Source organism: Hemitrygon akajei, chromosome 30, assembly GCF_048418815.1.
Source record: "Hemitrygon akajei chromosome 30, sHemAka1.3, whole genome shotgun sequence".
Taxonomy (NCBI): Eukaryota; Metazoa; Chordata; class Chondrichthyes; order Myliobatiformes; family Dasyatidae; genus Hemitrygon; species Hemitrygon akajei.
This window is the reverse complement of record NC_133153.1, coordinates 44359060-44371864: the sequence shown is the minus strand read 5'-3', so window position 1 is coordinate 44371864 and position 12805 is coordinate 44359060. Positions and strand designations below refer to the sequence as shown.

The 12805-nt window shown below is 43.8% G+C and overlaps 2 protein-coding genes across 2 annotated transcripts in view; one reads left to right on the top strand and one right to left on the bottom strand.

Annotated features, from left to right (window-relative positions):
- pde8a (phosphodiesterase 8A) overlaps window positions 1–12805 on the bottom strand; it is a 180722-nt gene that overhangs the window by 7538 nt on the left and 160379 nt on the right. The gene's annotated exons all lie outside the window — the stretch shown is intronic.
- Window positions 1–12805, top strand: part of LOC140718716 (fibronectin type III and SPRY domain-containing protein 2) — a 56013-nt gene that overhangs the window by 38161 nt on the left and 5047 nt on the right. Inside the window, exons 10-12 of the mRNA XM_073032810.1 lie at window positions 2517–2650; window positions 2810–2939; window positions 12427–12603. Coding sequence (XP_072888911.1) covers window positions 2517–2650; window positions 2810–2939; window positions 12427–12603 — 441 coding nt within the window. The remainder of the gene's footprint in view (window positions 1–2516; window positions 2651–2809; window positions 2940–12426; window positions 12604–12805) is intronic.

The window sequence follows — 12805 nt, the reverse complement described above, 5'->3', positions numbered from 1 at the left end:
TAAAAAGTATTCACCCTCCCCCCCCTTGGAAATTTTCATGTTTTATTGTTTTACAACATTGAATTATAGTGAATTTAATTTGGCTTTTTTGACAATGTTCAACAGAAAAAGGCTCTTTCTAGTCAAAGTGAAAACAGATCTCTACAGTGATCTAAATTAATTACAAATATAAAGCACAAAATAATTAATTGTATAAGTATTCACACACTTTAATATGATACACTAAATCATCACTAGTGCAGGCAATTGGTTTTAGAAGTCACATAATTACTTAGATGGACATCACCTGTGTGCAGTCAAGGTGTTTCAATTGATGTGGTAAAAATACACCTGTATCTGGAAGGTCCAACTGCTGGTGAGTCAGTATCCTGGCAAAAACTACATCTTGAAGACAAAAGAACACTCCAAGCATCTCCACAAAAAGGTTATTGAAAAGCAAAAGTGAAAAGGTAGATACAAGAAAACTTCCAAGTCACTGAATATCTCTTGGAGTATGGTTAAGTCAATCATCAAGAAATGGAAAGAATCTGGCACAGCTGTAAATCTGCCTAGAGCAGGCCGTCCTCAAAAACTGAGTGAACGTGCAAGAAGGAGACTCGTGAGTGAGGCCACCAAGAGGCCTATGACAACTCTGGAGGAGTTAAAAGCTTCAGTGGTTGAGATGGGAGAGACTGCGCATGCAACAACTGTTGCTCGGGTGCTTCACCAGTTACAGCTTTATGGGAGAGTGGCAAAGAAAAGCCACAGTTGAAAAATGCTCACATGAAATCTTGGCTAGAGTTTGCCAGAAGCCATGTGGAAGACTCTGAAGTCAGCTGAAAGAAGGTTCTATGATCTGATGAAACTAAAATTGAGTTTTTTGGCCATCAGACTAAACGCTATGTTTGGCGTAAGTCAAACACTGCACATCAAAAACACACCATCCCTATCATGAAGCATGATGTTGGCTGCATCATGCTGTGAGGATTCTTCACTGCAGTAGGCCTTGGACGGCTTGTGAAGGTAGAGGGTAAAATTAATGCAGCAAAATCCTGAAGGAAAATCTGATGCAGTCTGCAAGAGAACCTCGACTTGGGAGAAGATTTGTTTTCTGGCAAGACAATGACCCCAAGATAATGTCCAAACTACACAGGAATGGCTTAAAAACAACAAAGTCAATGTATTGGAGTGACTAAGTCAAGAGTCCAGACCTCAATCGAATTGAGAGTTTGTGGCTGTGCATGAAAAGGGCTGTTCACTCATGATCCCCATGCAATTTGACAGAGTTTACACTGAAAGAATGGGGGGAAATTCCAGTGTCCAGATGTGCAAAGCTGATAGAGTTCTACCCACATAGACTCAAGGCTGTAGTTGCTGCCAAAGGTGCATCTATTAAATATTAACTTGAAGGGGGTGAATACTTATGCAATCAATTATTGTTTTATATTTGTAATTAGTTTAGATCATTTTGTAGAGATCTGTTTTCACTGACACAAAGGAGTCTTTTTCTGTTGATCGGTGTCAAAACAGCCAAATTAAATCCACTGTGATTCAATGATGTAAAGCAATAAGACATGAGAACTTCGAAGGGGTGTGAATACTTTTTATAGGCACTTTAGCTCTCTATCTCTTTTTTGTCCATGTGCCTAGGAGTCTTTTCAATGTCCCTAATGTATGTGGCTCTACCCCCAACCCTGGCAGCGTGCTCCACTTACCCACCTTCAAACTTCCCTCCAGTCACCTTAAAATGATGCCCCCTTATATTAACCTTTTCCATCCTGGGAAAAAGGTGCTGGCTGTTCACTCAACCTGTGCTTCTTATCTTATACACCTCTGTCAAGGCACCTCTCATCCTTCTTTGCTTCAAAAGAGAAAAGCCCTGGTTTGATCAACCTATCCTCATAAGGCATGCTCTCTAATGCAGGCAACATCCTGGTAAATCTCCTCTGCTCCTCCAAAGCTTCCACATCATTCCTATAGAGGTGGCTAGAACTGAATACAATACTCCAAATACGAGGAAATCTGCAGATGCTGGAAATTCAAGCAACACACACAAAGTGCTGGTGGAACGCAGCAGGCCAGGCAGCATCTATAGGGAGAAGCACTGTCGATGTTTCAGGCTGAGACCCTTCGTCAGGACACTGTACTCCAAATGTAGTCTAACCAAAGTTTTATAGAGCTACAACATTACCTATCTGCTCTAGAGATCAAACCACTATGCACTAACTTAACAACCCTATCAAACTGAGCAGCAACTTTGAGGGATCTGTGGATGTGGACCGCAAGATCACTCTGTTCTTCCACAAAATGTTAGTTTGGATTCTTTACAGGCTGAAAATAAGGAAGATGAGCAGGAACTGGCTGGGAATCAGTTGCTGTGGGACTGATCCTCCAGCAAGTGCACCTCAGAATGAAAGTGATGAATGGTAGACCCAAATGACTTCCTCTTGCTCCTGTTTCATTTGTTGTTTGCAGAATCTTTTTTTCCAAGTGCTGTTAGTTTTATTTCCAGCCTGTTTTCATGCTTCTGTCTCTAGGTCTCTCACAGGGATAGCTTCATGTCAAACATTAATTGAACTGGAGCCCAATGAAAATTACATTTTCTACATCAGAGGCATGAATAGAGGAGGCAGCAGTGAAAGAAGTGAGCCTATAACTGTTCGAACCACAGGTAAGCACCTCAGGACCACTGACTGTCTCTGGATCCAGGACAGTGAATAATGGGAAGTGATTTATTCAGTGCTCACAGTCATTTCCCTTGCTTTCTTGTCTCTGTGAGCAAGATGTGGTCAAGAACTTGTGGAGACTGGATTCTGTGTTTCTGTCACAGGTACCCAGCTTTATCTGCTGGAGCAGAGCGCACATCTCTCACTCTCAATCCTGCAGGACGGACTGACCATAGTTTACAGTGAGGAGAGTCTGTTCACAGAGCCTCCTATAGCTCATGAGAGGTTCACAAGGTGAGTGAGTATGTAATAATATTCCACATATCTCAGACCCTGAACTGGAGCTCTATCTGGTCAACGATGTGTCTGTTGTGTTCAACAGACACTGGGAATTGGCTCACAGGCTGAATGGAGATGTTCTGTTTCAGATTCTTAAATTCTAGGATAGTAATCTCTGGATTGCCAATGAGGGCAAGAATAGGATGATTTGGCAGATGCATGCATGGCTGAGGAATTGGTATAGGTGGCAAGGTTTCAGATTTGTGAATTATTAGGATCTCTTCTGGGGAAAGCATGACCTTTACTAAAAGGATGGGTTTCACCTGAACCCAAGGAGACCAATATCATTGTGGGCAGGTTTGTTAGAGCTGTTGTGGAGGGTTTAAACTAATTTGGCAAGGAGATGGAAACCAGAGTGATAGGGCTCAGATTGGGGCAGTTGCTATTTAAGTAGATGCAGAGTGTAATGAGACTGTGAGGAAGGACAGGCAAAATTGCAGTCAGTAGGATGATTTCAAGTGTAACATAGGGTCAAAATTGAAAAAAATGATGAATACAGGACTGACGGTATATATTTAAACAACACGATATTAAGAATAAGGTAGATGATGTTGTAGTGCAACTAGAAATTAGCAGGTATGATGTGGGCATCACTGAGTCGTGGTTAAAAGAAGCTCAGAGGTAGGAGCTTAACATCCAAGGATACACTTTGTATCAAAAGGGCAGTCAGGTAGGCAGAGAGGGTGGATAGTTATGTTGGAAATAATGCAGTTAAATCCTTAGAAAGAGTTGACATGGGATTGGAAGATGTAGAATCGATATGGATAGAGTTAAGAAACTGCAAGCATAAAAAAATCCTGATTAAAGTTTGTGTATGTACATGGCCCCAAACAGTAGCCAGGATGTGGCATATAAATTTCAATGGGAAATAGAAAAGGCATGTAATAAGGGCAATATTACGATGGTCACAGGAGATTTCAATATGCAGGTAGATTGGGAAAATCAGGTTGGTGGCTGGATCCCAAGAGAGGGACTTTGTAGAATGCCTATGAGATGGCTTTTTAGAGCAGCTTGTGGTTGAGCCCACTAGAGGAAAGCTATTCTGGATTGGGTGTTGTGTAATGAATCAAATTTGATTAGGGAGCTTAAGGTAAAGGAACTCTAATGAAGCAGTGATTTGTAATATGATAGAATTCACCCTGCAGCTTGAGAGGGAGAAGATGAAGTCAGATGTACCAGTATTACATTGCTAAACATGACATGAAATTACAGAGACATGAGAGAGGAACTGGAAGGGAACAGTAGCAGGAATGATGGTGAAACAGCAATGGTGTGAGTTTTTGGGGACAATTCAGAAGGCACAGGATAAATACATCCCAAAAAATGAAGAAGTGTTCTAAAGAGAGGATGAAACAACTGTGACTGACCAGGGAAGTAAAAGCTAATATAAAAGCCAAAAGAGGGCATGTAATAGAGCAAAAATTAGTGGGAAAATCAGAGAATTGGGAAGCTTGTAAAACCCAACAGAAGGCAACTAAAAATCCATAAGGAGAGAAAAGATGAAATATGAAAGGAAGCCAGCCAATAATATAAAAAAGGATACAAAAGCTTTTCCAAATATATAAGGAGTAAGAGGCAAGACTGGATACTGGACCACTGGATAGGTAGTAATGGGGAACAAAGAAATGGCAGAGGAACAATAAGTATTTTACATCAGTCTTCACTATGGAAGACACCAGCAGTATGCCAGACATTTGAGTGTGTCTGGGAAGGAGTGAGTGTAGCTGCTATTACTAAGATAGGTGAAGGAGCAGGCAGTGTGGAGGAAGCAGAGAGTCTGCAGAAGGACTTAGATTAGGAGAATGGGCAAAGTTGCAGCAGATGGAAAACAGTGTCAGTAAGTATATGGTTATGCACTTTGGTAGAATAAAGGAGTATAATATTTTCTAAATACAAACATAGAAACATAGAGAACCTACAGCACAATACAGGCGCTTTGGCCCACAAAGTTGTGCCGAACATGTCCCTACCTTAGAAATTACTAGGCTTACCTATAGCCCTCTATTTTACTAAGCTCCATGTACTTATCAAAAAGTCTCCTAAAAGACCCTATTGTATCCACCTCCACCACCGTTCCTGCAGCCCATTCCACGCACTCACCACTCTCTGAGTAAAACACTTACCCCTGACATCTCCACTGTACCTACTCCCCAGCACCTTAAGCCTGTGTCCTCTTGTGGCAGCCATTTCAGCCTTGGTTGCCACAAAAAGCCTCTGACTATCCACATGATCAATGGCTCTCATCATCTTGTACACCTCTATCAGGTCACCTCTCATCCTCCTTCACTCCAAGGAGGAAAAGCCGAGTTTACTCAACCTATTCTCATAAGGCATGCTCCCCAATCCAAACAACATCCTTGTAAGTCTACTCTGTACCATTTTCATGGCTTCCATATCCTTCCTGTAGTGAGGCAACCAGAACTGAGAACAGTACTCCAAGTGGGGTCTGACCAGGATCCTATATAGCTGCAACATTACCTCTTGGCTCCTAAATTCAATTCCACGATTGATGAAGGCCAATACACCATACGCCTTCTTAACCACAGAGTCAACCTACGCAGTTGCTTTGAGCGTCCTATGGACTCGGACCCCAAGATCCCTCTGATCCTCCACACTGCCAAGAGTCTTACCATTAATACTATATTCTGCCATCATATTTGACCTACCAAAATGAACCACTTCACACTTATCTGGGTTGAACTCCATCTGCCACTTCTCAGTCCAGTTTTGCAACCTATCAATGTCCAGCTGTAAACTCTGACAGCCCTCCACACTATCCACAACACCTCCAACTTTTGTGTCATCAGCAAACTTACTAACCCATCCCTCCACTTCCTCATCCAGATCATTTATAAAAATCACACAGAGTAAAGGTCCCAGAACAGATCCCTGAGGCATCCAACTGGTGACTGACCTCCATACAGAATATGACCCGTCTACAACCACTCTTTGCTGGATCCACAAAGCAATGTCCCCTTGGATCCCATGCCTCTTTACTTTCTCAATAAGCCTTGCATGGGGTATCTTAACAAATGCCTTACTGAAATCCATATACACTACATCTACTACTCTTCCTTCATCAATGTGTATTCATTAAGTACCTCTGCTATTTCCTCCGGTTCCATACACACTTTCCCACTGTCACACTTGATAGGTCCTATTCTTTCACGTCTTATCCTCTTGCTCTTCACCTTCTTGTAGAATGCCTTAGGGTTTTCCTTAATCCTGCCCGCCAGGGTCTTCTCATAGCCCCTTCTGGCTCTCCTAATTTCCTTCTTAAGCTCCTTTCTATTAGCCTTATAATCTTCTAGATCTCTAACATTACCTAGCTCTCTGAACCTTTTGTAAGCTGTTCTTCTTGACTAGATTTATTACAGCTTTTGTACACCATGGTTCCTGTACTTCCCTGTCTCATTGGAATGTACCTATACAGAACTGCACACAAATATCCCCTGAATATTTGCCACATTTCTTCAGTACTTTTCCCTGAGAACATCTGTTTCCAATTTAAGCCTCCAATTTCCTGCCTGATAGCCTCATAATTCCCTTTACTCCAATTAAACGCTTTTCTAACTTGTTTGTTCCTATCTCTCTCCAATGTTATTGTAAAGGAGACAGAATTATAATCACTATCTCCAAAATACTCTCCCACTGAGAGATCTGACACCTGACCAGGTTCATTTCCTAATACCAAATCAAGTACAGCCTCTCCTCTTTTAGGCTTATCTACATATTGTGTCAAGAAACCTTCCTGAACACACCTAACAAACTCCACCCCATCTAAAATCCTTGCTCTAGGGAGATGCCGATCGATGTTAGGGAAATTAAAATCTCCCATCACGACAACTCTTATTATTACATCTTTCCAGGATCTGTTTCCCTATCTGCCCCTCGATATCCCTGTTACTATTGGGTGGCCTATAAGAAACACCCAGTAAAGTTATTGACCCCTTCCTATTCCTAACCTCCACCCACAGAGACTCCATAGACAATCCCTCCATGGCGTCCACCTTTTCTGCAGCCGTGACACTATCTCTGATCAACAGTGCCACGCCCCCATCTTTTTTGCCTCCCTCCCTGTCCTTTCTGAAACATCTAAAACCCAGCACTTGAAGTAACCATTCCTGTCCCTGAGCCATCCAAGTCTCTGTAATGGTCACCACATCATATCTCCAAGTATTGATCTGCGCTCTAAGCTCATCCGCTTTGTTCACAACACTCCTTGCGTTAAAATAGACACATCTCAAATCTTCAGTCAGAGCGCGTCCCTTCTCTATCACCTGCCTATCCTCCCTCTCGCACTGTCTACAAGCTTTCTCTATTTGTGTGCCAAACTCCTCTTCAGTTCGGTTCCACCCTCGAACAATTCTAGTTTAAACTCTCCCCGGTAGCCTTAGCAAACCTCCCCACCAGGATATTGTTCCCCCGGGATTCAAGTGCAACCCGTCCTTTTTGTACAGGTCACACCTGCCCCAAAAGAGGTCCCAATGATCCAGAAATCTGAATCCCTGCCCCTTGCTCCAATCCCTCAGCCACGCATTTATCCTCCACCTCGTTCTGTTCCTATTCTCACTGTCACTTGGCATAAGCAGTAATCCCGAGATTGCTGCTTGTGGTCCTGCTTCTCAACTTCCGTCCTAACTCCCTGTAGTCTTTTTTCAGGACCTCTTCCCTTTTCCTACTTATGTCATTGGTACCAATATGCACCACGACCTCTGGCTGTTCTCCCTCCCACCGCAGGATATCTTGGACGCAATCCTAAAACGTCCCGGACCCTGGCACCTGGGAGGCAATCTATCATCCGAGTTTCTTTCCTGCGTCCACAGAATTGCCTGTCTGACCCCCTAACTATAGAGTTCCCTATCACTACTGCCTTCCTCCTCCCTTCCCTACCCTTCTGAGCCGCATGGCCACTGCCGCTTACCCCAGGTAGGCTGTCCCCCCAACAGTACTCAAATAGGAGTACTTATTGTCAAAGGGTACAGCCACAGGGGTACTATCTAATACCTGACTCTTCCCCTTCCCCCTCCTGACTGTGACCCACCTGTCTGTCTCCCGTGTCCCTGGTGTGACCACCTACCTCTAACTCCTCTCTATCACCTCCTCACTCTCCCTGACCAGGTGAAGGTCATCGAGCTGCATCTCCATTTCCCTAACTCAGTCCCTCAAGAGCTGCAGCTCGACACACCTGGTGCAGATATGGCCGTCTGGGAGGCCGAGAGACTCCAGGACCCCCCACATCTGACACTGAGCACAGAAAACTGGCCTCACACACATACTACCTCCTTTCCGCAATTAACACAGGTAAACCTACCTCGCCTCGTCCAGTTACCACCTAAGCCTGTTGAGCCAAAGCCCTACCACCCTGCTGCCTCTCACTCCGCTGCCCGCTAGATATGGCAGTCTTCTTTTTAAACTTTTCGCGCGCTACTGGCTGATGTCACGTGCCTGCGCAGTCTCGCCTCTCTTTTACCCGAGTAGTAAAAAAAAACTCCCTTCGCTCCGAAAAATCAGCCATTCACTCGCAGCCTTCTTGCTCCAAATCAAAATGGAGTGAAAATTCAAAAACCAGATGCGCAGAGGGACTTGGGAGTCCTCATGGAATATTCCCTAAAGGTTAGCTTGCAGGTTGAGTCAGTGGTGAGGAAAGCAAATGCGATGGTTGCATTCATTTCGAGAGGACTAGAATATGACCATAAGACATAGGAGCAGAATTAGGCCACTTGGCTCATCGAGTCTGTTTCACCATTCAATCAGGGCTGATCTTTTTCCCCTCCTCAACACCATTTCCCCATAATCTTTGATGCCATGTCCAATCAAGAACCTATCAATCTCTGCCTTAAATACACCCAACGACCTGGCCTCCACAGCTACCTGTGGTAACAAGTTCCACAAATTCACCACCCTCTGCTGAAAGAAGTTTCTCCACATCTGTTTTAAATGGATATTCCTCTATCCTGAGACTGTGACCTCTTGTCCGAGACTCCCCCACCATGGGAAACCCTTTCCACATCTACTCTGACTAGGCCTTTCTATGTTTACATAAGAACATAAGAAATAGGAGCAGGAGTAGGCCATCCAGCCCATCGAGCCTGCCCCGCCATTCAATAAGATCATGGCTGATCTGTCCGTAAACTCAGCTCCATCTACCTGCCTTTTCCCTATAACTCTCAATTCCCTTACTATGTAAAAACCTATCTAACTGTTTGTTAAATATATTTAGTGAGGAAGCCTCAACTGCTTCCCTGGGCAGAGAATTCTGCAGATTCACCACTCTCTGGGGAAAACAGTTTCTCCTCATCTCTGTCCTAAATCTTCTCCCCTGAATCTTGAGGCAATGTCCCCTAGTTCTAGTCTCACCTACCAATGGAAACAACTTTCTTACTTCTATCTTGTCTATCCCTTTCAAAATTTTGTACGTTTCTATAAGATCCCCTCTCATTTTTCTGAACTCAAGAGAGTATAGTCCCCAGCGACTCAATCTCTCCTCATGGGTTAACCCCTTCATCCCTGGAATCAACCTGGTGAACCTCCTCTGCATTGCCTCCAAAGCCAGTATATCCTTCCTCAAGTACGGAGACCAGAACTGCACACATTACTCTAGATGTGGCCTCACCAGTACCCTGTATAGCTGCAGCATGACCTCCCTGCTCTTGAGTTCAATCCCTCTAGCAATGAAGGCCAACATTCTGTTTGCCTTCTTAATAACCTGCTGTACCTGCAAGCCAAATTTTTGCAATTCATGCACAAGCACTCCCAAGTCCCTCTGCACAACAGCATGCTGCAATCTTTCACCATTTAAATAATAATGTACTCTTCTATTATTCCTTCCAAAGTGGATGATCTCGCATTTACCAACATTGTATTCCATCTGCCAGACCTTGGCTCACTCACATAACCTAACTATATCCCTCTGCAGACTCTCCACATCCTCTGTACAATTTGCTTTTCCACTCAGTTTAGTGTCATCAGCAAATTTTGCTATGCTACACTCAGTCCCCTCTTCCAAATCATCAATGTAGATGATAAACAGCAGCAGGCCCAGCACTGACTCCTGTGGCACCCCACTCACCACTGACTGCCAACCGGAGAAACACCCATTTATATCAACTCTCTGTCTTCTTTTGGTTAACCAATCCACTATCCATGCCAATACACTTCCTCCGACTCCATGTATCCGTATCTTATAAGTCTCTTGTGCGGTACCTTATCGAAAACCTTCTGGAAATCCAAGTTTATGACATCCACCTTTCTTTGAGATTTCAATGAGATCCCCTCTCATCCTTCTAAATTCCAATGAGTATAGACCCAGAGCCATCAAACCTTCCTCATAGGATAGCCCTTTCATTCCCAGAATCATCATTGTGAACCTCCTCTGGACCCTCTCCAACACCAGCGCACCTTTTCTTAAATAAGGAGACCCAAACTATTCACAATACTCAAAGTGAGGCCTCACCAGTACCTTATAAAACCTCAGCATCACATCCCTTCTCTTGTATTCAAGACCTCTTGAAATGAATGCTAACATTGTAATTGGCTTCCTCACCACCGACTCAACCTGCAAATTAACCTTTAGGGTGTTCTGCGCAATGACTCCCAAGCCCCTTTGCATCTCAGATTTTTTGATTTTCTCCCACTTAGAAAATAGTCCGCACATTTATTTCTACTACCAAAGTGCATGACCATTCATTTTCCAACATTGTATTTCATTTGCCACTTTCTTGCCCTTTCTCCTAATTTGTCTAAGTCCTTCTGCAGCCTACCTGTTTCTTCAACACTACCTGCCCCTCCACCAATCTTCCTATCATCTGCAAATTTGGCAATAAAGCCATCTATTTCATCATCTAAATCATTTATATTCAAAAAAAGTGGTCCCAACATTGACTCCTGTGGAACACCATTAGTCACTGGCAGCCATCCAGAAAAGAATCCTTTTATTCCCACACACTGCCTCCTACCAATCAGCCAATACTTTAACCATGCCAGTAACTTTCCTGTAATACCATGGGCTCTTAACTTTGTAAGCAGCCTCAAGTGTGGCACCTTGTCAAAGGCCTTCTGAAAGTCCAAATATGCAACATCCACTGCATCCCTTTTATCTATCCTACTTGTAACGTCTTCAAAGAATTCCAACAGGTTCATCAGGCAGCATTTTCCCTGAAGAAAACCATACTGACTTTGTCCAATCTTGTCCTGTATTACCAAATATTCCATAACCTCATCCTTAACAATTGATTCCAACATCTTCCCAACCACTGAGGTCAGGCTAGCTGGTGTATAATTTCCTTTCTGCAGCCTTCCTCCTTTCTTAAAAAGTGGAGTGCCATTTGCAATTTTCCAGTCCTCCGGCATCATGCCAGAGTCCAATAATTTTTGAAAAGATCACTGCTAAAGCCACCACAATCTCTAATGCTACCTCTTTCAGAACCCTAGGGTGCATTTCATCTGGTCCGAGTGACTTACGTACCCTTAGGTCTTTCAGCTTTTTTGAGCACCTTCTCCCTTGTAATAGCAACAGCAATCACTTCTCTTCCTTCACACACTACAACATCCGGCACATCGCTGGTGTCTACCACAGTGAATACTGATGCAAAATACTCATTGATTTCATCTACCATCTCCTTGTTTCCTGTTATTTTATCTCTCACTTTCTAGCGGTCCTATATCCGCTCTCATCTCTCTCTCTATTTATACGTACTTGAAAAAGCTTTTACTATCCACATTGATATTGTTAGCTTGCTCATATATTTCATCTTTTCCCTCTTCATGATTCTTTTAGTTGCTCTCTCCAGGTTTTTAAAAGCTTCCCAGTCTTCTATCTTCCTGCAACTTCTTGGTTTGTTGTATGTCCTCTTTTTTGCTTTTACATTAGCTTTGACTTCCCTTGTCAGCTGCCATGGTTGTACTGTTTTTCCATTTGAGTATATTTCTTTGTTTTTGGTATACATTTGTCCTACACCTTCCTCATTTCCCCCCAGAAACTCACGCCACTGCTGCTCTGCTGTCATCCCTGCTAGCAGCTCCTTCCGAGTTACTTTGGCCAACTCCGCTCTTATACCACTGTAATTTCCCTTGCTCCACTGAAATACTGCTACATCAGACTACTTTCTCCCTATCAAATTTCAAACTACATCCAGACGTAGAGTGTGGCAGGAGGGATGCAGAGAGGAGACAGATGGACAGACTGAAGTAGGATAGACCTATTTAGGAAGTGTATTGGGATGGAGGGTCTGGGTAGGAGACTGGTAGATGGGGTTTGGTGTGACACACTGTGTGGACATGTGAAACTGTACTCATGGTGCTGGGCATGGACAGGGATGTGAACAGCTGCTTCTATGGAATTCATAAGGTTTCTATGGACTTCACTGTCTAGTGAGGCAGTACTGGGCTCCACAGCTGTGGACAGATGTGAGCTCCTGACTATCTCTCTGCTCATTCTCAGTGCTGCCACTGTCATGGCACAATTGGTACCAGTTCGAGGACGACATTACTGGGAGGTGGAGGTGGATGAGGACATGGAGTACAGGATTGGAGTGGCCTCCACAGACATGCCACGGGACAGTCATTTGGGCTCCAACCTTACTTCCTGGTGTATGAGGCACATCCGCACCCCATCCAGGTAAGCTGCGAACATCACATCACTCAGCTCAGAGGCAGGATGCCCACACATGACACCCATCAGCTATTCCCATTCCTATTCGCCATCTCAGGCTTCTGCCCTGTAACTGGAAGCAGATACGCCTCAGTGCTTTCATCCTGGCCTGCTCTCACATCTGCCTCAGCAGCAGCTTTGCTGCAAAACAAGTGGTATTTATATTTCT